Below are 25,736 nucleotides of genomic sequence, written 5' to 3'. Positions count from 1 at the left end.
ACTAGTAAGCCAACAAGTAAAATGTTTCTCTGACTTCTGTGAGCTGCTCTAGCAAATTAATAAAATCCAAGGAGGGGGTCATTAGAACCTCCACTCTATAACCAGTCAGTCAGAAGATCAGGTGACAACCTAGGTTTTGGATTGGCATCTGAATTAGGGGGAGAGGGGTAGTTTTGTAGGACTGAGCCCCTAAACTGTTTAATCTATCTGGGTAGACAAAGTCAGAATTGAGTTGAATTATAGGACACCCAGCTAATGTCAGAGAATTGCTTGGGACTGTGGGAATCCTCCCCACCTCTACACTGGAAATTGGATGCAGAATCGCTACCCTCACGCTCTAAATAGGGATACCTGTACCCCAGTAATCCCTTAATACCCGTTCTCCACACATTCCCATACTCTATGGTCTTCACACGTTCCCATAGAATTCCTTCTGACTTGAAAGCCCTATCCTATTTTCTCAGTCTGGTAAAAGCCTGTTCATTATTGATATTCCTTTGTGTTCTTCTCTTTATATCAATAATACCTAAAAAGAATGTTTGGCATACAATTGATGTCACAAAAACAAAACAAAATAAAAAACCACCAACTGAATGGATGGAATGTGTCCAACAGGGAGCTTCTTCCCACAACATGGGAGCAGGTGTATGGTCTGTGGTCTGTGGTCACTTCAGAGTAAGAATTGAGATGCCCTACCTGTTTCCATGGAAACAGTGGGCGGCCGAGAGAAGCCACTCCCTGGAGATGACTGAGGCTCCACAGTAGGCAGATCCAACAAAGTGGAGGCTGACTTGCCATGGCCAGCCCCCTTCCAGGGTGTCGGTGCCCCCGATGATGCGGTGGAGGGTGGAGGGACTCCTGCTGCAGCCTTTAGGAGAGGAAGGGTCACATGAATTAAAGGCAGACTTGGAAGAAAAACTGGAAATCCAGTCAAGTTTTGAGCTGGGTTGGGAACTGACTAACCAGATAAGCAATTTGAAATCCCCTGCTTATCTAGAGAGGCGAGATGGGGGTCTGTTCTGAAACTAGCACCAACAAATCACTACCTCCCTCCTGAAAATAGGCCTTGACACAGAGTCTCTGTACAATAACACACATGAGGGGAGGAGGGGACCTATTAGTAACAGCTGTACTGATAAGAACAGGAGCCGTGGAGTTCAGGTTGTTAGGTAGAGGAAAAAGATTAGTTCCAAATGCAACAGAATTGAGAAGAGTGTCCTTGAAGTTGTGCTGATTTGGGAGAGAATTTGTAAGTCCCAAACAAATGAAAACCTAGTTGGACTTACCTGGTGGCACAGTGATTAAGAATCTGCCTGCCAATGCAGGGGACACGGGTTCGAGCCCTGGTCCGGGAAGATCCCACATGCCGTGGAGCAACTAAGCCCGGGGAACCACAACTACTGAGCCTGTGCTCTAGAGCCCGTGAGCCACAACTACTGAGCCTGCGTGCTGCAACTACTGAAGCCCACGCGCCTAAAGCCCATGCTCTGCAACAAGAAACGCCACCTCAATAAGAAGCCTGCGCACCGCAACGAAGAGTAGCCCCCGTTCGCCGCAACCAGAGGAAGCCCGCGCACAGCAATGAAGACCCAATGCAGCCAAAAGTAAAATAATTAATTAATTAAAAAAAAAAAAACCTAGCTAAGAAAAATTAGTTATCAGAGCAATTATTTTCCAGTGTAAATAGTATTGATAAGGATACATAATTAACAAGTTGGCACATGGCCAATTAGAAACCACACAACTAATAATAACATAGGGTGGATTACTGTTCTCAGGTCATAGCTAAGGAACAAACCAGCACTTGACATTGATCACAACATAAGGCATAATTAACAAAGTCATCCATGGCATTCCAGTACCTATTTCCTTTCTCATAGGTTTTTTAATTTAAGAGCTTATCCCTTGATTAGAGTTATTAGAAAGTGAAAGTTCTCAGTATAAACATCTAGTGCATGAATGCTTATTATCAAGAAAGAAGACAGACTCCACCCTAGAATTTTTAATTCTGAGAAACCATTTCAGATTCAGTTCACCAATGTTTACTATTCTTCCCTGGCCTGTGGCAACTTCTGCCTGGGGCATTACACCAAGAAGGGAATAAAAATGAAAAAACAGACCAACTGAGGAACAAATACGAAGGATCAGAAGGAACATGTTTCTACTCACTGCAGCCTTGCTCATCACTTCCATCTGGACAGTCCACAGTGCCATCACATTTTGCATTTTGTTTCCTAATGCAAATATCATTGCCACACTTAAAAGTTCTGCTGTTGCACGGAATACCTAAAAATGAGCAAAGGAGAAAGGATTTTTCCTACTCAGAGACAGATTTGAGTGAATGACACTGAATTCCATCCACAACGGATGGCTTAGCCACAGGATCAGTGTTTGCTGCTCTGGGAAACATGGCAGAGGGAAATGAAGCGACCCCACACTGTCCCGTCCCTGCATCTCAGCAGAGCCACTGAAAGGAAGGCAGGTAGGTGCACTGGTTGAGAATCAACTCAATAGTCTCTCCTTTCTTCCACTGTAGGAGAGATGCCAAGCAGTTGGCCATATCGGTGGCTTAAGCCATGGCTTCTTTGCCATTACTTTACCTTGTTCTCCAAGAAAATTTCTGAGCAAAAATCAACACCATACTCAGTCCTTTTATACCATTGGGGGTGGGGGGGAATGGACAGATTTTGTGAATTACTGCACATTTGTTCACAACTCTGGCAGTGTGTGTTTTTGCAGGGGCCAGAATAGATCATACCCTATCACAGTATCTGGCAAATCCCCCTATATCCGATCCTCAGTTTCCTTGAGTCGTGAACAGCATTAGAAGCAAGTCAGCAAGGAAAATCTTCCAGAATTCACACACACACACACACACACACACACACACACACACACACACACGCGCGCACGCTCCACCTCAATTAGAGTGACCAACTCTTCCACTTTGTCTGGGCCCAGGAGGATTCCCTGGACCTGGGATTTTCCGTGGGGAAACTGGGACAAGCCGATTGCCCTAACCCAAGAGAGATATTTTGATTTGGGCTTAGAAGAGTCTGGTTAGAAGAACAGCAAAGTGCAGAGGGCTCCTCCTCACTTTGAGTGCAATTCTGCTCATCCCGGCCATCCTCACAGTCCCTGAAGCCGTCGCAGACCAGAGGGCCATGCTGCCTGAAGGAGCTGGAGTTGCAGGCAGGTCTAAGAGTCACTGGAAGGAGAACAGGCAGAAAGCTCGTGAGCCCGAGACATCAGTTGGGACTCCCTGATGACCAGCAGTGCCCCTCAAAATGTGCAAATGGTTAAGATGACTTAAACAAAACAAAACATGTGTTTTCTCAAAACTGACACCTCCATGAGGAAAAGCAGATGTTTAAATTTTGGTGTAATTCTTAGCACTTTGAGTTTGTCAGATATGACTTTTGCTTGTGGAGAAATACATTAAACTCTGGTGGTTTGTTTCTTTAATTACAATTAAATGCATCATAAGATGTTAAGGAAAATAAAAATCATAAACTTTTATCTAAATTGGACTTGTCTATCTTCCTAAAAAAAGTGGAGTGTCCTGAGATTGGGGATTTTGTTTTACTCATCTCTGTTCTTCTGGTGCCTGATCAAATAGTAGGTGCTCACTAAAAGTTTGTAGACTAGATTAACGAATGTGAGATCTTAAAGAACAACAGACTTGTAGTCTATTGGTAAGGAAAACTCTCTTTAAAATTATTTTACCCTGAGACATTCATTCCCTGAACTAGGAAATACCAGTGTAAATCTATTACAATTTTTCTTCTTTGGAATATTTTCGGAAATTGCCTTTAGACCAGTGACAGACACAATATAGTAGCAAGCACTCTTAGAAGGTATAATTCCTTAGACATTTCTGGTTTTTTGAAAAGTTATCATTTTTGTTATCTGCTCCTGTTTTTTTCAGAGGTATGTCTTGTGAGGAGCAGTGGGGAGGACGTTGCTGCCCTGAAATAGTTCATTTATTTACTCTGAGAGTATCTAGTACCTAGGCAACTCCTAGAGAATAGCTCCCGACATGGCATGATGAGAAATGATAATTACTAAAAAACAGTCCTTGTTACAAAGTAACAATAATCACTTGCATTTGGAGCATAATAGTAGGGAATAAAAATAACATAAAAAACAAAAGCAACCTCAATCACTATATAATGGTATTTATTTTCTTAAGAAATAGAAGACCCTATAGATTTAAATTGTTAATGAAGCTTAAGTTAAGAGGGTTTTATTTTGTTTTGTCAATTAAAAAAAAGGGTGTAGAGTTACAGGTTATTTTTTTATGAACATAATTTTTCAGTTAGTTATATTAACTTTAATATTTCTCCAAAATATAGAAAGATTAAATAGCTTCATCATTGCAATTGTATCGGAATTAAACTCTGGATCTTTAGGAGGAAGGGTTGCGGGTGGTGTCATATGGTCCAGTGCACTACTCTCCCCATAGTACTCCCTGAAACTGGACATAGATTCAGGAATTATGTGCAAATAGTAATGAAAAACCAATACAGAGACTCTCTGCCCAAAATAAGAACATCCAAAACCCCACCACTTAGTTATTACCAATGTGATGTTGATGCAAACTATACTGGTAAAAAAAAAAAAAAAATCAATTCTTTTATTCTCAACACCCGTGCTCCATAAATGAGCATGCTGAAAGTGTTTACTTCTCTGCAGATTCTGAACTTCTTTCTAGAGGAAAGATCTGTGCTTTAAAATAGGATTATGTTTCAGATTGTGGCTGATTGACTTACTAACCATAGATCCTCATTCTCTATGATAGTATTAGGCATCCCCACCCTTGCCATGGCCCCAAAGTGTGCAGAATAAACTTCCCTGCCCCTTGACTATGGCCTCAGCTATTTGACCGATGGAATATGACACAAGTGATGATGTGCCAGCTCCAAGACCAGGACTTAAGAGGAACCTTATATTTTTGGTCACCCCCTCCTTTGCTTCTACCACTGCCAGGGCCAGGCCACTAGCTCAACAAGGAAAAGAACCACGAGGAGTAGAACCAACCCCAACCTGAGAAGAACCAAGCTCAGGAGGCTCCACGGCTTAAAGCAGTGCCAACCAGCTGAGGCCAGCCTAGATTGGTCATACCTGAGACAACACACAGATTAATGATCCAGAACAAATGATTGTCGTAAGCCACTGAGTTTGGGGGATAGTTTATTATGTGGCAATAGATAACAGCTACAAAAGACCCAGGATGTGCATCAGCAGCAACAGTGATCCTGACAAGCTATTTATTCCTAAGAAAGTCATAGTAAAAGCTTAAATACCCACCACAGAAGAGTTCATCACTTTCATCAAAGCAGTCATTTACTCCATCACAGCGCTGGGCCTGAGGGACACATAAACCGGAGGAGCATCTAAAAGATCCAACAGGACAGGCTAGAGACAATAAGACATAGGAAATCTGTGTGGGTCCCTAAAAGTCACCAGACCACATTAACAAAGAAATGTGAATTGTTAAGTGGCTGAGTGGCAACATAGCGGTAGTAATTATACAATTTCTCCATCAACGCAAAGCTATAGCTGGTAATTGAAAGACCAGAAAGGACTATTTAAGAACAAAGAAATCAAACTAATCCACCAGAAGCTCTGAGTCAACATTGCAGGCAGGTCACATGTACAAATTCCTACACCTCCATCCTCGGCTCAGCAACCTGGCTTTATCACAGACTTGAAGAAAGAGAAAGCTGGAAGATGCCTTTGAGTCCAGTAGGCTCAGGGTGCAGTCTTTAGAATCCCCGGGGAATTTAAATGGCCTTCTGGTGTTTCTGAATCCCCTATGACCAGATGCATTATTCTGATGGTCTGTGCCTTTAATTACATTTTCAAGGGATCTCTACGGCAAAATGTATTAGTAACCACTGATCTTAGAAGTTGGACCTAGAGAGATTAGTGACTGGTTTCAAAACTCAGGACTCCTAGGGCACTTCAACCAGGCTACTCATCAAAGATCCATTCCCTGGAATGGAATCTTTAATCCTGGGCTTATAGCTAAACATGATAGTAATAGTAAATCCTTTCTCTCTGCCGTGGTCTGAATATCTGTGTTCCCCAGCCCCCAAATTCATATGTTGAAATCCTAATGCCCAGGGTGATCGTAGGGGGAAGCAGGGCCTTCAGGAGGTGATAAGTGACGGAGGCAGAGCCCTCGGGAATGGGATGAGTGCCTGCCTTTATAAAAGAGGCCACACAGAGCGCTCTCACCCCTTCTGCCATGCGAGGGCACAACGAGAAGTCTGAGACCAGAAGACGGCCCTCACTCGACCATGCCAGGCCACCTGATCTTGGACTTCCAGACTCTAGAACTGTGAGAAATAAATTTCTGTTCTTTATAAGCTACCTAGCCTGTGCTTCGTGCAAAAGAATGGGGAGGCTGCATGGTCAGGTCAACCACTAACTCAACGGCACATGATGGAGAGCATGAGCTCCTAGGAAATATTCATGGTTTGAAATAAGAGTTAAAAATAAGATAGCTTGGGCTTCCCTGGTAGCGCAGTGGTTGAGAGTCCGCCTGCCGATGCAGGGGACACGGGTTCGTGCCCCGGTCTGGGAGGATCCCACATGCCACGGAGTGGCTGGGCCTGTGAGCCATGGCCCCTGAGCCTGCACGTCTGGAGCCTGTGCTCCGCAACGGGAGAGGCCACAGCAGTGAGAGGCCCGCGTACAGCAAAAAAAAAAAAAAAAAAAAAAAAAAAAAGATAGCTTACTAGTTACCTGTATCATTGATGGGAATTATAATATTCTGATATTCAGAAGTGTAATAATTCTGAATCCAGAAGCAGGTATATTAGCATTGACAAAGTAGGAAGGGTCTAACTGAGCTTTCTCTCGGGACTTAACCTCATGGATTCCTAAGTGGTCAACTCTTATTTTCCCTCTTTTAAAATGGGTTGAGACACAATCACTGTTTCTCCAAGCACAGAGTGGCATCCCAGTGGCAGGAGAAGTGACTGTAGGTGAAATACAGACGAAAGTCTCCTATTTGAACTGTCATATATTTTAATTTCTACTACCAAAAAATACAATTAGATTATTAAACCTCAGAGACTACTGTTTAAGACCAAAAAAAAAAAAAAAAAAAACGGGTTGAGAATTTCCTGAGTCAGTATCTACTCTCTCCAGCACTAATGACTTCCCTCAGACATTGCCTTTTCTGCTGACCGCTTCCTGGCCACTGTTCCAGCAGTTCTCAGTGTGAAGTTCAACACTCTGCAGGCTGATATTTGGACTCTCCTTGAAAGACCAGTCCTTCTATGCATCAGAAGCCACAGTGAGTTGCAACTGCTGCCCTCCGATCCATCAAATGTTGGCGTAAACCTCATATTTACAAAAAATTATGGCCAGCAAGAAGAACAATGAATCAAGAAATTGTCCTATATTTCAGGAATAATGTAAGAAACTACTTTTCAATTGTAATAATGATATTATTTCTTCTATAATTTAAACTTCAGCATAATAAATACATAATTGTATGTAATATTTATCATATATTTTGTTCCTACTATATAGTTATTTAAATATTATTATAAAAGTATACTAGTCAATAGCAGAAATAAAGAAGGAGTTTTCATTCCTTAAATTCTCATCGTTTAGAGTCATAAAGTGTTAGCCTCTGTTTAACCCTTCATTACGGTTTTCTAAGGGGCTGATCCCCGGCTTACGTTGACTGATGTTGTAACTGCCATATTCCACCAAAAGTGGCTTGTCCGAAAGCCTTGAACTGCACTGAAGCTGAACGTGAACCAAGGAGTTGGGCACTCGGAAAATCGTCTGGTGATCCATGTAGGAGCCGCAGTACCTGAGGAGTAAGGGTAGGGGGACACACAGCATGAGGGCCTGTCAACTGCATTCCTGTCTTCTGTCATCAGCGAATTCACTGATACTTTGGTCATTTAAGCTTCATAAACGGAGATGCTTATGGTAGAGCTGATGGTAGTTATCCATCCTATGCTAAGTGATTGCCATTGAATCACTTCTGTCCCCTTGATTTTCTCCTCTGCTAAATAAAACAATAGCAGTACTACCAACTATCTGTTACCTGTTGCTTTCCTCACCAATACTTATAATTAGAAGAAATATGGGTTTAATTCTCCTACGCCTCTCTCTTCTTTGAACATAAATAACTGCCTAACAAAAAAAGAATTGCCTACTCTGGCCACAAATCTCTCTACAGGGCAGAGTGGAATCCATGAGCTCAGGTTGAAAACGTGCAGAGAATTCCAGCAACACTTAAAGCAAAAGACAACAATCTTTCAATCTAAATTGAACTCTGATATGCACTTCAGGGCTTGTCCTTGGCAAAATTTCAAAATAGTGATGTCCATCTGCAATATCCCCCTACCTTGGTTTTTCTTTTCATCACCTAGGAGAAAATGTCCCCCCTATTAGTTATCCTTGCATGAGCACTGCCGTTAGTGGAACATGAAGTATAATTACACTGGGGCCCATGGTGAGTTAGGCTTCTGCCTTGTGTGAGCAAGACTTTCCCAGGTGTCTATTGTTTCTCAAAGGGAAACAGTAGACACTAGGCTTGAAGGAGGACGTTCTCCACTGGAATCTGTGAATGCCCATCACTCCAGGTCCCCAAAGCATTTGGGAACCACACGTTTCATGGGTCAGATGTTGGCATTCAGTGTGAAGAGCACAGGGATAACCTATCATTTTACAGTTCAAAGCATTCACGTATATTTCAGGACAAATCTTTGCAATTGGCTGAAGTTCAGGAGCTGATCGGCGGGTAGACCAGCCCCTGGGATACGAGGAAGAGACAGCAGCTGCAGGTGGCCACCTGGCTAAGCAGAAGCCAGCATCTGAGAGGTGCCTGAAAGCCTAGTCAAGCTTTTGGGGCCAGAGTCTACTCTAGTTGGTCATCTTGGGATCAGAAGCCTGCATTCTAAAATCATGATGATTGTTATCTGTATCTCATAGTTTTTATTGGAATTCTCCATTAATATTTACTAGAGTTTTCTTGCAAAGATTAGCCTCACTTCGACATTAAAGAGGAGTTAAGAGGAAAGGGGTCAAGCATGAAACCATGCTTGGGCTGGAGTTTACAGGGGGACAGTATGTAATTGGGGCATAGTGGAGGTTTATGAAATGAAAGTAAAATAAAGCGAGAGATTGGAGAAACCCAGCAAGTGTTAGTTTACGTGGGCAGACACGTGGCAGGTAAGAAAACTGAGACATAAAGAGGTGAAGTAATTTGTTAAAGTCCAAATAGTAAGTAAGCAGAGGCAGCATTAGGACACAGTTCACCGGATACTAAACCCTAGCACTTTCTAACGCACCAACAGCCTTGCCCTCTGGAACTTTGCTGGACAAAAGCTTAGGAAGGCTGTCCATTTCTTCAGGTTTATATACTGCATTCTAGGTGCCCTGAGCACTCATACCCCACCCCTATGTTCTCTGAATTCAGGATCACTAGGCTTCCTGGTGTCAGCATTACTTTTTCTTCCTTCTCCATGACAGACCCAAAGCCTTTAGGCTAACCTTAGCAGCAAGGTGCCAGGAATTAGTTCAATTAGAGCCTTTCTAATGAAAAGGACTGATAATGGGAAGGGCTGGCATTTTAAATCCCATGGGTACAACTAGTATCAAAAGAATCCGATAGAATTTCAGCCAACCCACAAGACAAAATGAAGAACTGCTCCTTCAGGGTAAGTATTTAGGGCAGAGAGCTTTCCTGGTATTTGCAGGAGGAAACTATTCATATTTTGGCAGCAATGCATCATGGGTGGCAGGGGTTGTTACTTAGGGGGAAAAAGCATCTCATTTTCAAAGCACTGCTTTATTTTAAGCATACAAGCTTACAATCGATTTGTAAAGATTTGTTTTCTGGACCTCTAATTAAATACCAAAATGCAATATCTTTCAAGCCTTGGGGCACATTCCATAGTATTTATGCATCCGATGTCATTTCCTTAGCAATCCTATTAATCATATTAATCATAGCTAAGATGTTCTGGTGTGTGGTAAGCATCATTTCATTGAATTCTTACCAAAAATCCCCACCTCATTACCTCATTTTACAGACTGACAAAGTGATTAAATAATTTGTCCTAGTTAATGTAGCTACTAAACAACAAGGCTGCAATTTGAACCTAGGTCTTCTGCCTCCTACTTAATAGACCCTTGATTCAAAAATACTCCCAAAAGGAGTACAAGCCACATGTTAATAATGGATCCAAGAAAGCCATTAAATCAGGGAGATTCTATTCCAAGTCATTGATTCTAGGATCAATGACTATTTAGCAAGTCATCTAAGAGTCTAAATGAAATCAAAGAAGGTTGTTCAGGAAAATCATTTAGAAAGGGAAGGTTTCATTCATGGAATAGCTGTGAGCAAAGAATTAGCAGACAAGTCCCGAAGCCTAACTTCACAAGTTTCCTTAAAGTAAACTGAGAAGCTATTTGGCAAAGACAGGGCATCCTGTATTTTTTTTTTTAATACAAGACCTATTATAACTTTAGAAGCAAGTAAACATAACAAGAGCTAAAGGATGAATTAAGGGAGAGAGTAAGGACCTCCTAGATCAGTTCGGGAAGCCCAGGCGCCTAAATTTCTCTCAGCTTCTTTCTCCTACTGCACAGAATTGGCTAATGGTTTCTAGCTTTTGTAATCATCAGGACTTCTATTTACTATTTTCCTCCATGGCTGCAATGGTTTTTCTGCCAATTATTTTTGTAAAGTATGGAGCGTGTACATCCATAGCCCAACAGCACAGAGCAGTGGTAGAAACAGGGACTTGGGAGCCATAAGGACTTGAATCCTGGGTTAACCTCTTATGAGCTGAGTGACCTTGAGCAAGTTATTTAACTCCTGTAGTCCTCAGTTCCCCGGTCTGTAAATAGTAAAGTGCAGACTCTCTGGGGGAAAGGAATCCAAGGCTTTGAACTCCTGGGTGAGGCTTTTCATTGGATTCTTCACATATGGAAACCACTTACATGTGCTCATTAATTTCCCACCATCCATGGTCACAGCCTTTCATACTCTTCTTGGTTATTGAATAGTTATGGAATTTCAGTGCTATGCCGAGAGTTGATAGGGGAGTCTATAAAAAACAAACGTAAGTCAGAAAAATGACTCAGTTGAAGAATATGTTTCAGACTAAGATTTTGTTACTCAGAACGCATTCCTTGGGCTTGCTATTTTAAGGGCATTTTATTCACTGTGCCCTGTGGCCCTTGGTGGGGTAGACCAGTTCCCCTGAACAAACTGACCTGAAGAGGAGAGCACGACAGAGAGGGAAGTGAGCTGCCCCCCCCCAGCACACCCTGTGCTCAAGGAGCAGCTGTGACGCCCCAGTGTGATGAGCTGAGATAGATACATTAGATCACCTCTAGGTTTCAGTTTCCTCCAAGTAAGTGAGCTTAACTTTGAAAACACCCACTTGTTAGCAAGTTTACACACTTTCCTCCTTAGACGACAATAATGACAGTTTATTTAAGGCACTATTCTGATTCTTTAGGTAAAGGAGGAATGAATCAGCATCCTCTTCCTATTAAACCTTGGTACTTCAGACGTTTCTGAGTCATCCCTATGTCTTCTTGGAAGAGATCGAACAAGAGAAGCAGCTACTTATGTGGTACGTGCACAAGTGAGCGCATACACACACACACACTGACACGTACACACACGCAATGCAACTGGCCTTGTTGTGGCATTGTATGACATGCACATACATCACATCTGATATGCCATAATTTTTGTTTTAATTTTCACTTTAGCCCAGGAATTATTTAAGAGAGAGTTCTTACATTTCCAGGGAGCAGAATTTTGGCTTCCCTATTTTCAAGGTTTTAAATTCTACCTGAGTTAGATAACAGATTATTTATTGCAGTATAGCATTTAATTTTTTAATTTACTAACAATTTTGTTGGGATCAAAATTATGAAGGCCCCAAGGTCATTTTTTTAAAAGGGTAATTTCTGTTTATATATATTACCAAACTCTTTATTTGTATGATTTAATACTCTTCCTAGCCTTATTTATTGTCCCTCACTGTCTCTGTCATGAGCCAAGAGAAAGGAAAATCTCTTATTGAAGCACTCTCCATTTCTCTTTGTACCTCATATAGGTTTTACGAGTATTAACGCTATATCCTTTGGTGCATAAATAATCGTAGTAATTAGATCGTTATGTGGATCACCCTCTTTATCACTGCAGACTGCCTTCCTTTTCCCACTGAATGCCGTAATTCCAGCATTGTCTGGCATTAAGGTTGTGATCCCTGCTTTCTGATTGTTTACATATGCCTAGTATGATATTGCCCATCCTTTTATTTTCAACTTTACAAAATCACTTTTTAAATTCATTTTGTCTTTTAAAAACAACATACATTTAAGTTTTAGGTAATACTTTGCAATTCAATCCTACTGCCTTATTCCTTTAACAGATGAATTTTGTCCATTGACTTTTATTGCTCTGACAGACATTTGGTTTTTCAGTTATGTCATCATATTTTATGTTATATTTTCTTTGCTGTGTGGTGTGCTTCTTTCTAACTTGTGTTTAAATATAGTTCCCCTCCCACCTTAATCTACCTTTGAGAGGAAATGGATTGGGCACTTTATGACTAATTTAAACATAACAACATGGTTAGGCAGATAGTATGATTCCCATCTTATAGAAGAAGGAACCTAGACTAACCAAAGACAAGCAACTTTCCCAACACAGACCAGAAACTCAAACCAGTCCTGCATTTCTCTGAAGGCCTCCCTTTTCTCAGCACTGCCTGGAAACCCATGTCGGGAACCCCAGAGGAACAGGATTGTCTTTCATTCACCGTAAGACTCACAAGGCTCATGAGAACACACATCACATTTTTTTCACTCTTGTCATTTGGTTATTTCTTCACATTAAAAAAAAAAAAAGATGTGAACTGAAAGATAGTAAATATATTTAAGGAATCAATTAAATTTTATAGCATGAGAACATATTCCAATGCAATCCTCCACAAAGAAGCTTGCTTAGGCATTTTCACTGAGTTCCAGAGCTCTGAAACAAAATGGATTTATATGCACCCCAAGCAAAAAGCCTCTCCACAGTGAAAGGAAATATGTTCCCTTGCACACTGATTCCGCTGACACAGAATCATACACAATTCTACTTTCATGCTTAGATTGGCCAAGAGACTCTACTGATATTACCGTGCTGGATAAATGGATGGATGAGGTGCAGTTTCACAAAGTATTGCAAGCTATTTCAACAAATGAATGAGAAACGTGAAACTACTAAGTACGCTATTTCCCTCTATGTTCTGTGCTCTCTGTTCCCACTGCCCAGCGCTGTACCTTTGTTTTGGAAACTGTAACCAAGTAAGGAGAGGAATTCTTCTGATCTGGAACTGCTGTATTTAAATCTCTCTCTAGTCAGTGATGGTAACAAAATGCAGGACATGCCTTACTTTCAGTAACCCCTAACTTGCCAGTGGTTGTGTACACGTGTACACACAAACAAGAACCCACCTCAGATGAGCACTGGAAAATTCTTTGGCAAATATGCTTGCCACAGAATCATGGAAGAGAGGCTCTCTTCTGGGGAATCCCATCTATTTCCTGTGTGACATGAGAAGGTGAACTTGCATGGCCCACAGTGATCCCTGCTTATGTCTGGTGGACCTAACTGGATGGTGCTGGGCTGATGACATCTGTGATAAAACAACTGAAGGGACTGCTTTACTTTTTCTTCTAAGACTCTAAAACAAAACTGATTATTTGGAAAACAAAAAGAAGGAAGAGAGAGGGAGATGAATGTTCAGATAAGTGAATGTTATGACAGATAGGGAAGCTGAACATCTTTAGGAGCCCAGAAAAGGAGAGGCTGCTGAATTTATTTATGGAGGGGCATGATTCCTTTTAATCCTACCTGGGTCACTTACTATTGGAGTGGCCTCTAGCAAATGCTTTGTCCCCATTTCTGTTTCCTTATCTATAAAATGACAAGAATATAACTCCTACATCAGAGGTATGCTTTGAAGCACAAATAAAATTATGTGTGCTGAAAACACTGAAGTACTAAACAAATGTAGAAGACATATTATAACCTCAAAGTCCTTTTTTGGTTTTATTGATTTAATATCTCCCTCCTGCCCTGTAGTCTGTTAGCTCTGTGAGAGAAGGACTTTGGTAACCTTGCTACTAGTCATCCCTGTACAGTGAGTGACATGCAGCAGACATTCAACAAACATTTGTTGAACAGACAGGAGAGCTTGAGAGAAGAATCAGATGAGCTTTAAGTTGGAGCAAGAGTTAATCCTTCTCAGATAAATAAGACCTTAAAAACTCAGCTGGAAGTGAGTTTGAGAAGGGAATTGATTGTTCTTCAGTAGATTTGGAAATCAAACCAGTCACTAAGAAGGATTGGGGATGATAAAATTAACTCTTGTGTAGAAAAGGTTTTATCATGATTTGAGTCAATATTTTTGTTACTTAAGTCATGCAGTTCTTCATCATTTTTATTAAATGCAAAGATACTTTACAGGTCACAAATTATTTTTTACATGATTTCCATTTAGAAACATGATCTCAAAAGACAAAGGAGAAGCCACAATGAGACAGTAGGAGGGGCACAATCACAGTAAAATCAAATCCAATAACTGCTGGGTGGGTGACTCACAGACTGGAGAACACTTATACCACAGAAGTCCACCCACTGGAGTGAAGGTTCTGAGCCCCACATCAAGCTTTCCAACCTGGGGGTCCAACAACAGGAGGAGAAATTCCTAGAGAATCACACTTTGAAGGCTGGCAGGATTTCATTGCAGGACTTCGACAGGACTAGGGGAAACAGAAACTCCACACTTGGAGGGCACACACAAAGTAGTGTGTGCATCAGGACCCAGGGGAAGGAGCAGTGACCTTAGAGGAGACTGAACCAGACCTACATGCTAGTGTTGGAGGGTCTCCTGCAGAGGTGGGGGGTGGCTCTGTTTCACGTGGGGACAAGGACACTTGGCAGAAGAAGTTCTGGGAAGTACTCCTTGGGGTGAGCCCTCCCAGAATCCACCATTAACGCAACCAAAGAGCCCAGGTAGTCTCCAGTGTTGGGTCACCTCAGGCCAAAGAACCAACAGGGAGGGAACCCAGCCCCACCCATCAGCAGACAAGTGGATTAAAGTTTTACTGAGCTCTGCTCACCAGAGCAAGAGCCAGCTCTACCCACCACTAGTCCCTCTGATCAGGAAGCTTGCTCAAGCCTCTTAGATAGCCTCATCCACCAGAGGGCAGACAGCAGAAGCAAGAAGAACTACAATCCTGCACCCTGTGGAACATAAAACACATTCACAGAAAGATAGACAAGATGAAAAGGCAGAGGGTTATGTACCAGATGAAGGAACAAGATAAAACCCCAGAAAAACAACTAACTGAAGTGGAGATAGGCAACCTTCCAGAAAAAGAAATCAGAATAATGATAGTGAAGATGATCCAGGACCTAGGAAAAAGAATGGAGGCAAAGATCAAGAAGATGCAAGAAATGTTTAACAAAGACCTAGAAAAATTAAAGAACAAACAGAGATAAACAATACAACAACTGAAATGAAAACTATACTAGAAGGAATCAATAGCAGAATAATGGAGGCAGGAGAACAGATAAGTGACCTGGAAGACAGAATGGTGGAATTCACTGTCATGCAACAGAATAAAGAAAAAAGAATGGAAAGAAATGAAGACAGCCTAAGAGACCTCTGGGACAACATTGAACACAGCAACATTCACATTATAGGGGTTCCAGAAGGAGAAGAGAGAGAGAAAGGACTCAAGAAAATATTTGAAGAGATTATAGAAGAAAACTTCCTTAATATGGGAAAGGAAATAGCCACCCAAGTCCAGGAAGTGCAGAGAGTCCCATACAAGATAAACCCAAGGAGAAACACGCCAAGACACATAGTAATCAAAGTGGCAAAAATTAAAGACAAAGAAAAATTATTGAAAGCAGCAGGGAAAAATGACAAATAATATACAATGAAACTCCCACGAGGTTAACAGCTGATTTCTCAGCAGAAACTCTACAAGCCAGAAGGGAGTGGCATGATATACTTAAAGTGATGAAAGGGAAGAACGTACAACCAAGATTACTCTACCCAGCAAGGATCTCATTCAGATTCAATGGAGAAATCAAAAGCTTTACAGACAAGCAAAAGCTAAGGGAATTCAGCACCACCAAACCAGCTCTACAACAAGTGCTAAAGGAACTTCTCTAAGTGGGAAACACAGGTGAAGAAAAGGACCTACAAAACAAACCCAAAACAATTAAGAAAATGGTCATAGGAAGATACATATAGATAATTACCTTAAATGTGAATGGATTAAATGCTCCAACCAAAAGACACAGGCTTGTGGAATGGATACAAAAACAAGACCCATCTATATGCTGTCTACAAGAGACCCACTTCAGACCTAGGGACACAAACAGACTGAAAGTGAGGGGATGGAAAATGATATTCCATGCAAACGGAAATCAAAAAAAAGCTGGAGTAGCAATACACATATCAGATAAAATAGACTTTAAAATAAAGAATGTTACAAGAGACAAGAAGGACAGTACATAATGATCAAGGGATCAATCCAAGAAGAACATATAACAATTATAAATATATATGCACCCAACATAGGAGCACCTCAACACATAAGGCAATTGTTAACAGCTATAAAAGAGGAAATCTACAGTAACACAAAAATATTGGGGGAATTTAACACCTCACTCCAATGGACAGATCATCCAAAATGAAAATGAATAAGGAAACACAAGCTTTAAATGACACAATAGACCAGATAGATTTAATTGATATTATAGGACATTCCATCCAAAAACAGCAGATTACACTTTCTTCACAAGTGCACATGGAACATTCTCCAGGATAGATCATACCTTGGGTCACAAATCAAGCCTCAGTAAATTTAAGAAAATTGAAATCATATCAAGCATCTTTTCTGACCACAACACTATGAGATTAGAAATCAATTACAGGGGAAAAAATGTAAAAAACAGAAACACATGGAGGCTAAACAATACGTTACTAAATAACCAAGAGATCACTGAAGACATCAAAGAGGAAACCAAAAAATACCTGGAGACAAATGACAATGAAAACACAATGATCCAAAACCCATGGGATGCAGAAAAAGCAATTCTAAGAGGGAAGTTTATAGCTATATAAGCCTACCTCAAGAAACAAGAAAAATCTCAAATAAACAATCTCACCTTACACCTAAAGGAACTAGAGAAAGAAGAACAAACAAAACCCAAAGTTAGCAGAAGGAGAGAAATCATAAAGATCAGAGCAGAATAAATGAAATAGAAACAAAGAAACCAATAACAAAGATCAATAAAACTAAAAGATGGTTCTTTGAGAAGATAAACAAAATTTATAAACCATTAGCCAGATTTATCAAGAAAAAGAAGGAGAGGACTCAAATCACTAAAATTAGAAATGAAAAAGGAGAAGTTAGAACAGACACCACAGAAATACAGAGCATCCTAAGAGACTATGGCAAGCAACTCTATGCCAATAAAATGGAAAACCTGGAAGAAATGGACAAATTCTTAGAGAGGTATAACCTTCCAAGACTGAAGCAGGAAGAAATAGAAAATATGAACAGACCAATCACAAGTAATGAAATTGAAACTGTGATTAAAAATCTTCCATCAAACAAAAGTCCAGGACCAGATGCCTTCACAGGTGAATTCTATTAGACATTTAGAGAAGAGCTAACACCCATCCTTCTCAAACTCTTCCAAAAAATTGCAGATGAAGGAACACTCCCAAATTCATTCTATGAGGCCACCATCACCCTGATACCAAAACCAGACAAAGATACTACAAAAAAACAACATTACAGACCAATATCACTGATGAATATGGATGCAAAAATACTCAACAAAATACTACCAAACAGAATCCAACAACACATTAAAAGGATCATACACCATGATCAAGTGGGATTTATCCCAGGGATGCAAAGATTCTTCAATATATGCAAATCAATCTATGTGATACACCATATTAAAAAACTGAAGAATAAAAACCATATGATCATTTTGATATATGCAGAAAAAGCTTTTGACAAAATTCAACACCCATTTATGATAAAAATTCTCCAGAAAGTGGGCATAGAGGGAACCTACCTCAACATAATAGAGGCCATATACAACAATGCCACAGCAAACATCATTCTCAATGGTGAAAAACTGAAAGCATTTCCTCTAAGATCAGGAATGAGACAAGGATGTCCACTCTCACCACTATTACTCAACATAGTTTTGGAAGTCCTAGCCATGGCAATCAGAGAAGAAAAAGAAATGAAAGGAATACAAATTGGAAAAGAAGAAGTAAAACTGTCACTGTTTGCAGATGACATGATACTATACATAGAGAATCCTAAAAATGCCACCAGAAAACTACTAGAGCTAATCAATGAATTTGGTAAAGTTGCAAAATTAATGCACAGAAATCAATGCACAGAATTAATGCACAGAAATCTCTTGCATTCCTATACACTAATGAAGAAAAATATGAAAGAGAAATTAAGGAAACACTGCCATTTACCATTGCAACAAAAAGAATAATATACCTGGGAATAAACCTACCTAGGGAGACAAAAGACCTGTATGCAGAAAACTATAAGACACTGATGAAAGAAATTAAAGATGATACCAACAGATGGAGAGATATACCATGTTCTTGGATTGGAAGGCTCAATATTGTGAAAATGGCTATACTATCCAAAGCAATCTACAGATTCAATGCAATCCCTATCAAGTTACCAATGGCATTTTTTACGGAACTAGAACAAATCATCTTAAAATTTGTATCATGACACAAAAGACCCTGAATAGCCAAAGCTGTCTTGAGGGAAATAAACGGAGCTGGAGGAATCAGACTCCCTGACTTCAGACTATACTACAAAGCAACAGTAATCAAGACAACATGGTACTGGCACAGAAACAGAAAGATAGATCAATGGAACAAGATAGAAAGCCCAGAGATAAACCCAGGCACCTATGGTCAACTAATCTATGACAAAGGAGGCAAAGATATACAATGGAGAAAAGACAGTCTCTTCAATAAATGGTGCTGGGAAAACTGGAAAGCTACATGTAAAATAATGAAATGAGAACACTCCCTAACACCATACACAAAAATAAACTCAAAATGGATTAAAGACCTAAATGTAAGACCAGACACTGTAAAACTCTTAGAGGAAAACATAGGAAGAACACTCTTTGACATAAATCTTTTTGATTTATGATTTTTTTTTTTTTTTTTTTTTTGCCGTATGCGGTCCTCTCACTGTTGTGGCCTCTCCCATTGTGGAGCACAGGCTCCGGACGCACAGGCCCAGCGGCCATGGCTCACAGGCCCAGCCGCTCCACAGCATGTGGGATCCTCCCGGACCAGGGCATGAACCCGTGTCCCCTGCATCGGCAGGCGGACACTCAACCACTGTGCCACCAGGGAAGCCCCTTATTTATGATTTTTGATCAAAAATATTTTTGATCCACCTCCTAGAGTAATGGAAATAAAAACAAAAATAAACAAGTGGAACTAATAAAACTTAAAAGCTTATGCACAGCAAAGGAAACCATAAACAAGATGAAAAGACAACCCTCAGAATGGGAGAAAATATTTGCAAATGAATCAATGGACAAAGGATTAATCTCCAAAATACAGCTCATGCAGCTCAATATTAAAGAAACAAACAACCCTATCCAAAAATGGGCAGAAAGCCTAAACAGACATTTCTCCAAAGAAGACATATAGATGGCCAAAAAGCACATGAAAAGCTGCTCAACATCACTAATTATTAGAGAAATGCAAATGAAAACTACAATGAGGTATCACCTCACACCAGTTAGAATGGGCATCATCAGAAAATCTACAAACAACAAATGCTGGAGAGGGTGTGGAGAAAAGGGAACCCTCTTGCACTGTTGGTGGGAATGTAAATTGATACAGCCACTACGGAGAATGGAGGTTCCTTAAAAAACTAAAAATTGAATTACCATATGATCCAGCCATCCCACTACTGGGCATATACCTAGAGAAAACCATAATTCAAAAAGACACATACACCCCAATGTTCACTGCAGCACTGTTTACAATAGCCAGGTCATGGAAGCAACCTAAATGCCCATCGACAGCTGAACGAATAAAGAAGAAGTGGTACATATATACAATGGAATATTACTCAGCCATAAAAAGGAACGAAATTGAGTCATTTGTTGAGACGTGGATGGATCTAGAGACTGTCATACAGAGTGAAGTAAGTCAGAGAAAAACAAATATCATAAATTAATGCATGTATATGGAACCTAGAAAAATGGTACAGATGAACCGGTTTGCAGGGCAGAAGTTGAGACACAGATGTAGAGAACAAATCTATGGACACCAAGGGGGGAAAACCGCGGTGGGGTGGGGTTGGTGGTGTGCTGAATTGGGCGATTGGGATTGACATGTATACACTAATGTGTATAAAATTGATGACTAATAAGAACCTGCAATATAAAAAATATAAACAAAAAACAATTAATACTAAACTTTCTTTGGGTTATTTGTATGGAAATATGTCAATATAAATGTTTCAGACATTACATGAAATTTCTAAAATCTTATATGTTCTGGTATAATGTTATAATTCTAGTTAATACTTTAAAATGTATATCTCAGAAATAACTAAATTTCCTTGTCAATTGCATTATTATGAACATTCATCAAATCTTTATCTATGGTCATTTTAAAGTCTTTTGTCATTTACAGACAGTTCTGGGTATACTCTGATGCTTTTGCAAAAATGTTCCTCTAAAAGGGTTTCATCTTCAAGGAATTCATGGAAAAGACTCAGACAAGTACAGGTTTCTCGTAACTGACTATACTGCTGAACTGAATGAATAATCATTTTCAGAACTCTAATGGAAACCTGATGAATTCATAAAAGTGCTAAAAAAAGATAAAGATGAAAAAAAAATTAATTACCTGGGACTGAGTGAACTGATGAGGATGATTATAATTTTTGTGACTTTCTGTTTGAATAAAAAAAAAAGAAAGAAAACAACAACAAATGCTGGAGAGGGTGTGGAGAAAAGGGAACCCTCTAGCACTGTTGGTGGCAATATAAATTGATACAGCCACTATGGAGAAAAGTATGGAGGTGAGGTTCCTTAAAAAACTAAAAATAGAATTACCATATGATCCATCAATCCCACTACTGGGCATATACCCAGAGAAAACCATAATTCAGAAAGACACATGCACCCCAATGTTCATAGAAGCACTATTTACAATAGCCAGGTCATGGAAGCAACCTAAATGCCCATCGACAGACAAATGGATAAAGAAGATGTGGTACATATACAATGGAATATTATTCAGCCATGAAAAGGAATGAAATTGGGTCATTTGTAGAGACGTGGATGAATCTAGAGACTGTCATACAGAGTGAAGTAAGTCAGAAAGAGAAAAACAAATATTGTATATTAACGCATATATGGGGAACCTAGAAAAATGGTACAGATGAACCAGTTTGCAGGGCAGAAATAGAGACACAGATATAGAAAACAACTGTATGGACACCAAGGGGGGAAAGCGGCGGGGGTGTGGGTGGTGGTGTGATGAATTGGGCGATTGGGATGTACATGTATACACTGATGTGTATAAAATAGATGACTAATAAGAACCTGCTCTATAAAAAAAAATAACATTCAAAAATTCAAAAAAAAAAAAAAAAAGAAAGAAACGTGCTGTCACACAGCTATCGGTGGCTGTTCAAAGCCTTCCAACGAAGCAACAGCTTTATTTAACCTCCTCACTGAGAACAACCAACCTTGACCTCTGGGGAATGGTGTCATCGCTCAAGTCTGTCCCCAGTGTTTCCTGTCTCGCCTTTCGCATCCCCCACCCCCATGCTCTTTTCCTTATAGAGATTTCCTATTGTTCAGCATTTCTAGCCCTTGACCCAGTGAAACAGAAAGTGATCTGATATTTTTGTTTGTACCCTGACTAAAACTTAATCACAGCAACGTTTCGGGATTTTCCTTTTAAATCTTATGAGTTACCATGGGATCAACATTTGTTTTATCTCAAAGGACTTTCAAACACTTGATGGAGCTTCTGGGAATGGGGTCTTTCTTGTTCTAGATATTATAAAGAAGATAACTCTGCTTATTGGAGAGTTGAAGAGGCAGAGGTTTGATGTCTTTCCCTCCTCTTTCCCCAACGCTTCTTTTCTTCTCTTTCCATCTACCCCTCTCCCCATCTTCAGACTTGCTAGTCACCTGAGGCTCTGAGCTTTTGCTGCTCTAAGGCACCAAGAATCTGGCAGTGAGCAAGAATCCAGAACCTTTATGTCTTAATTATATTTTAAATATTTGGGATAATGATAAAAAAATAATTTAAGGATGCCTACTAGTAGGTAGAGATTTGGGTATAATAAAATTATTTCAATATTTAACTGTTAGGACTGCGCACGAACCCTACATGCAGCAAGCACTCTCCTGCCTCCTCGGGGCCTTTGCCTCAGCTCTTCCCTTTACCCGCGACACTCTTACCCTCAGCATGCACCAGGTTAGTTCCCTCGTGTCTCAAGGTTCTATGCAAATGTCCCCTCATCAGTGAGGCTTTCCCTGACCATCCTACTTGAGACAACAAATCCCAGACTTCCTACCTTTCACACCGCCACCCCCCGACTCAGCTACAGAGCCCCTCTCCAGCTGTATTCTCCATAGCATTGTACCATCATGGAACACACTGCATGTATTTTACTTGTTTATTTCTTTGTCACCTGTCTCCCCCTACTTTATAGAGGACTCCATGACAGCAGAGCTTGTGTGTGTGTGTGTGTGTGTGTGTGTGTGTGTGTGAGAGAGAGAGAGAGAGAGAGAGAGAGAGAGAGAGAGAGAAAGAGAGATCTCATGCATCCTAGTGTTCAGAATACTGCCTGACACGGAGCAGGCATTTAATAATAATATGTTGAATGAATACAAACTAGACACTGCTTGTCACTTACATCTAACTGCTATGCCCCACAAAAATGATTTCATATGTATATGCTGAAAGAGCAAAGGCGACCTCCCTCTGCATTAATATAACAGCTGGAGAAAGAAAAATAGGTTACACACCGAGATTTTGAAAAACAAACAAAAACCAGGGACTACCTGTCTAGTGCCAGAGGGAGACATATGTATTTCATATAAATTTACACTCCGCTTTGCTTATACAGCTGAAATATATATTGCCTAATTCAATTTATTATTTCTTTATTATTCTCATTATAATGCTGATGAAGTAATTAAAAATTAATAAATGAGCTCTACCATAATAAAATAAATTGTTTGATCCTATAACAATGTCTTTGCTCTTTTTAATACAAAGTAAGAAACTGGACAAATAAGCCCCAGTCTGCAAAAAGCAGTTAATTTGTGAGCAGCGGCTTGAAATTACAACAAACTTTCATGTTCTAGATAATATATTTTAATAAGGTTTAAATATTATAAAATTAACTGACATTCTTTTTGTAATTAAAAAAATAAGTATAATTAAATTCAAAAATAAATAGCTACTAAAAATAGGATAGCAATAATTTTCTAAGATACTGTTAAAACTAGGCTACCTGAAATTTCCAGGTACACTTGCATTTTGGAGGGTAGTAGCTTGGGTAATATGGACTTGAAATTTTCCCTTCAAAGCCAGTGATTTCTTTGACCAACACTGTGTTTTCACATTCTGAAAAAAATATCCAGCAACACACAATGATTTGCAGTTGTGAGATTATGGGAAATAGACAGCATACATTTCTTTAACTACAAATGCACATTTTCTTGGTCAATAAGCTTATATATTTTTGAAATTAAACTATTTTTTTAAAAAAATAGTACCCTACTATGTATAGCTAATATACTGTTCAAAGTCTATACTTGTTTTCAAATCTTTTTTTTTACATCTTTATTGAAGTATAATTGCTTTACAATGGTATGTTAGTTTCTGCTTTATAACAAAGTAAATCAGTTATACATATACATATGTTCCCATATCTCTTCACTCTTGCATCTCCCTCCCTCCCACCCTACCTATCCCACCCCACTAGGTGGTCACAAAGCACTGAGTTGATCTCCCTGTGCTATGCAGCTGCTTCCCACTAGCTATCTATTTTATGTTTGGTAGTGTATATATGTCCATGCCACTCTCTCACTTTGTTACAGCTTACCCTTCCCCCTCCCCATATCCTTAAGTCCATTCTCTAGTAGGTCTGTGTCTTTATTCCTGTCTTACCCCTAAGTTCTTCATGACATTTTTTTTCTTAGATTCCATATATATGTGTTAGCATACGGTACTTGTCTTTCTCTTTCTGACTTACTTCACTCTGTATGACAGACTCTAGGCCCATCCACCTCACTACAAATAACTCAATTTCGTTTCTTTTTATGGCTGAGTAATATTCCATTGCATATATGTGCCACATTTTCTTTATCCATTCATCTGATGATGGACACTTAGGTTGCTTCCATCTCCTGGCTATTTCAAATCATTTATTTTGGTTACAGATCTATAGGATGCTATTCCTTTCTTTAAAAAACATGGTTTAAATATATTTTTCTTCTAGTTTTATTGAGATATAATTAACATATTAACACTGTATGTATATTTTGACATACAGCATTGTAAATATATATTTTTAAAGCTTCTGAGTTAATTTTGCTCAAATTAGTGCGTATTTGTTGTTCAAGAGATATCCAGTTTTCATAATGTGTTATACTATTTAAATAAGACAATCTACATGTCTATTCTTATTGTTATGGTCATCCTTCTGCTAGAATATAAGCGGTCCAAGAGCACTGATTTTCTTTCTATTTTGTTTACTATTTCCCTAACACCTACAGTCATTTCTGGCATACAACAGATGTTCAGTAAATATTTGTTGAGTGAATAGACAAATCCCACTATAATATTTCTGTTATAATTCTATTTTTAACCTTTGGAGTTACAGATAATTTTCAACCTAACACTATCTCAAATATCTAGTTCAATAAATCAATTTTGGGCCTCCCTGGTGGTGCAGTGGTTAAGAGTCCGCCTGCCGATGCAGGGGATACGGGTTCGTGCCCCGGTCTGGGAGGATCCCACATGCCGCGGAGCGGCTGGGCCCGTGAGCCATGGCCGCTGGGCCTGCGCATCCGGAGCCTGTGCTCCGCAACGGGAGAGGCCACAACAGTGAGAGGCCCGCATACCGCAAAAAGAAAAAAAAAAAAAAAAAAAAAAAAAAAATAAATCAATTTTACATTTTTCTGTAATAATTTGACAGAGGAAAACCTATCAAAATGAGCCACTGCCCTAATATAGTGATGAACCTGTAGCTCTCACCATCTACTTAAGCCCAATTCTCTTCCCTCCTCACCCCCATCTCCCGTTCTGACTCCTTTAGCTTTGTTGATGCTCATAAAGAAGGTACCAAGACATGACCTGTAAGATCTGACCAGTTTCCAAGGAACAAATATTACAAAAACATTAGAGTTTCAGTGAAGGCTCTTTTCATTTTGTTTTGTTTGACTTTGTCAACCCAAGTCAAAAAGAGAAGAGTAAAGAGGAGGTCACTTTTTGCTCACTAGAAAAACCCATTAAAACCTCTGGGTTTTGGGCTTCCCTGGTGGTGCAGTGGTTGAGAGTACTCCTGCCGATGCAGGGGACACAGGTTCGTGCCCCGGT

The 25,736-nt window shown here is 39.8% G+C and overlaps 1 protein-coding gene across 3 annotated transcripts in view; it reads right to left on the bottom strand.

Moving 5' to 3' along the window:
- Positions 1-25,736, bottom strand: part of TMPRSS7 (transmembrane serine protease 7) — a 49,302-nt gene that overhangs the window by 5,538 nt on the left and 18,028 nt on the right. For all 3 annotated transcript variants that reach the window (XM_060099853.1, XM_060099851.1, XM_060099852.1), the window contains 7 exons: positions 23,647-23,759; positions 10,984-11,090; positions 7,701-7,837; positions 5,311-5,418; positions 3,098-3,208; positions 2,170-2,286; positions 697-868 (listed from right to left, as the gene is read on the bottom strand). In XM_060099853.1, coding sequence (XP_059955836.1) covers positions 697-868; positions 2,170-2,286; positions 3,098-3,208; positions 5,311-5,418; positions 7,701-7,837; positions 10,984-11,090; positions 23,647-23,759 — 865 coding nt within the window. The remainder of the gene's footprint in view (positions 1-696; positions 869-2,169; positions 2,287-3,097; positions 3,209-5,310; positions 5,419-7,700; positions 7,838-10,983; positions 11,091-23,646; positions 23,760-25,736) is intronic.

Source organism: Mesoplodon densirostris, chromosome 5 (genome assembly GCF_025265405.1).
Source record: "Mesoplodon densirostris isolate mMesDen1 chromosome 5, mMesDen1 primary haplotype, whole genome shotgun sequence".
NCBI lineage: Eukaryota > Metazoa > Chordata > Mammalia > Artiodactyla > Ziphiidae > Mesoplodon > Mesoplodon densirostris.
The sequence above is the reverse complement of the archived record's forward strand: the minus strand, read 5'-3'. Positions and strand labels throughout refer to the sequence as shown.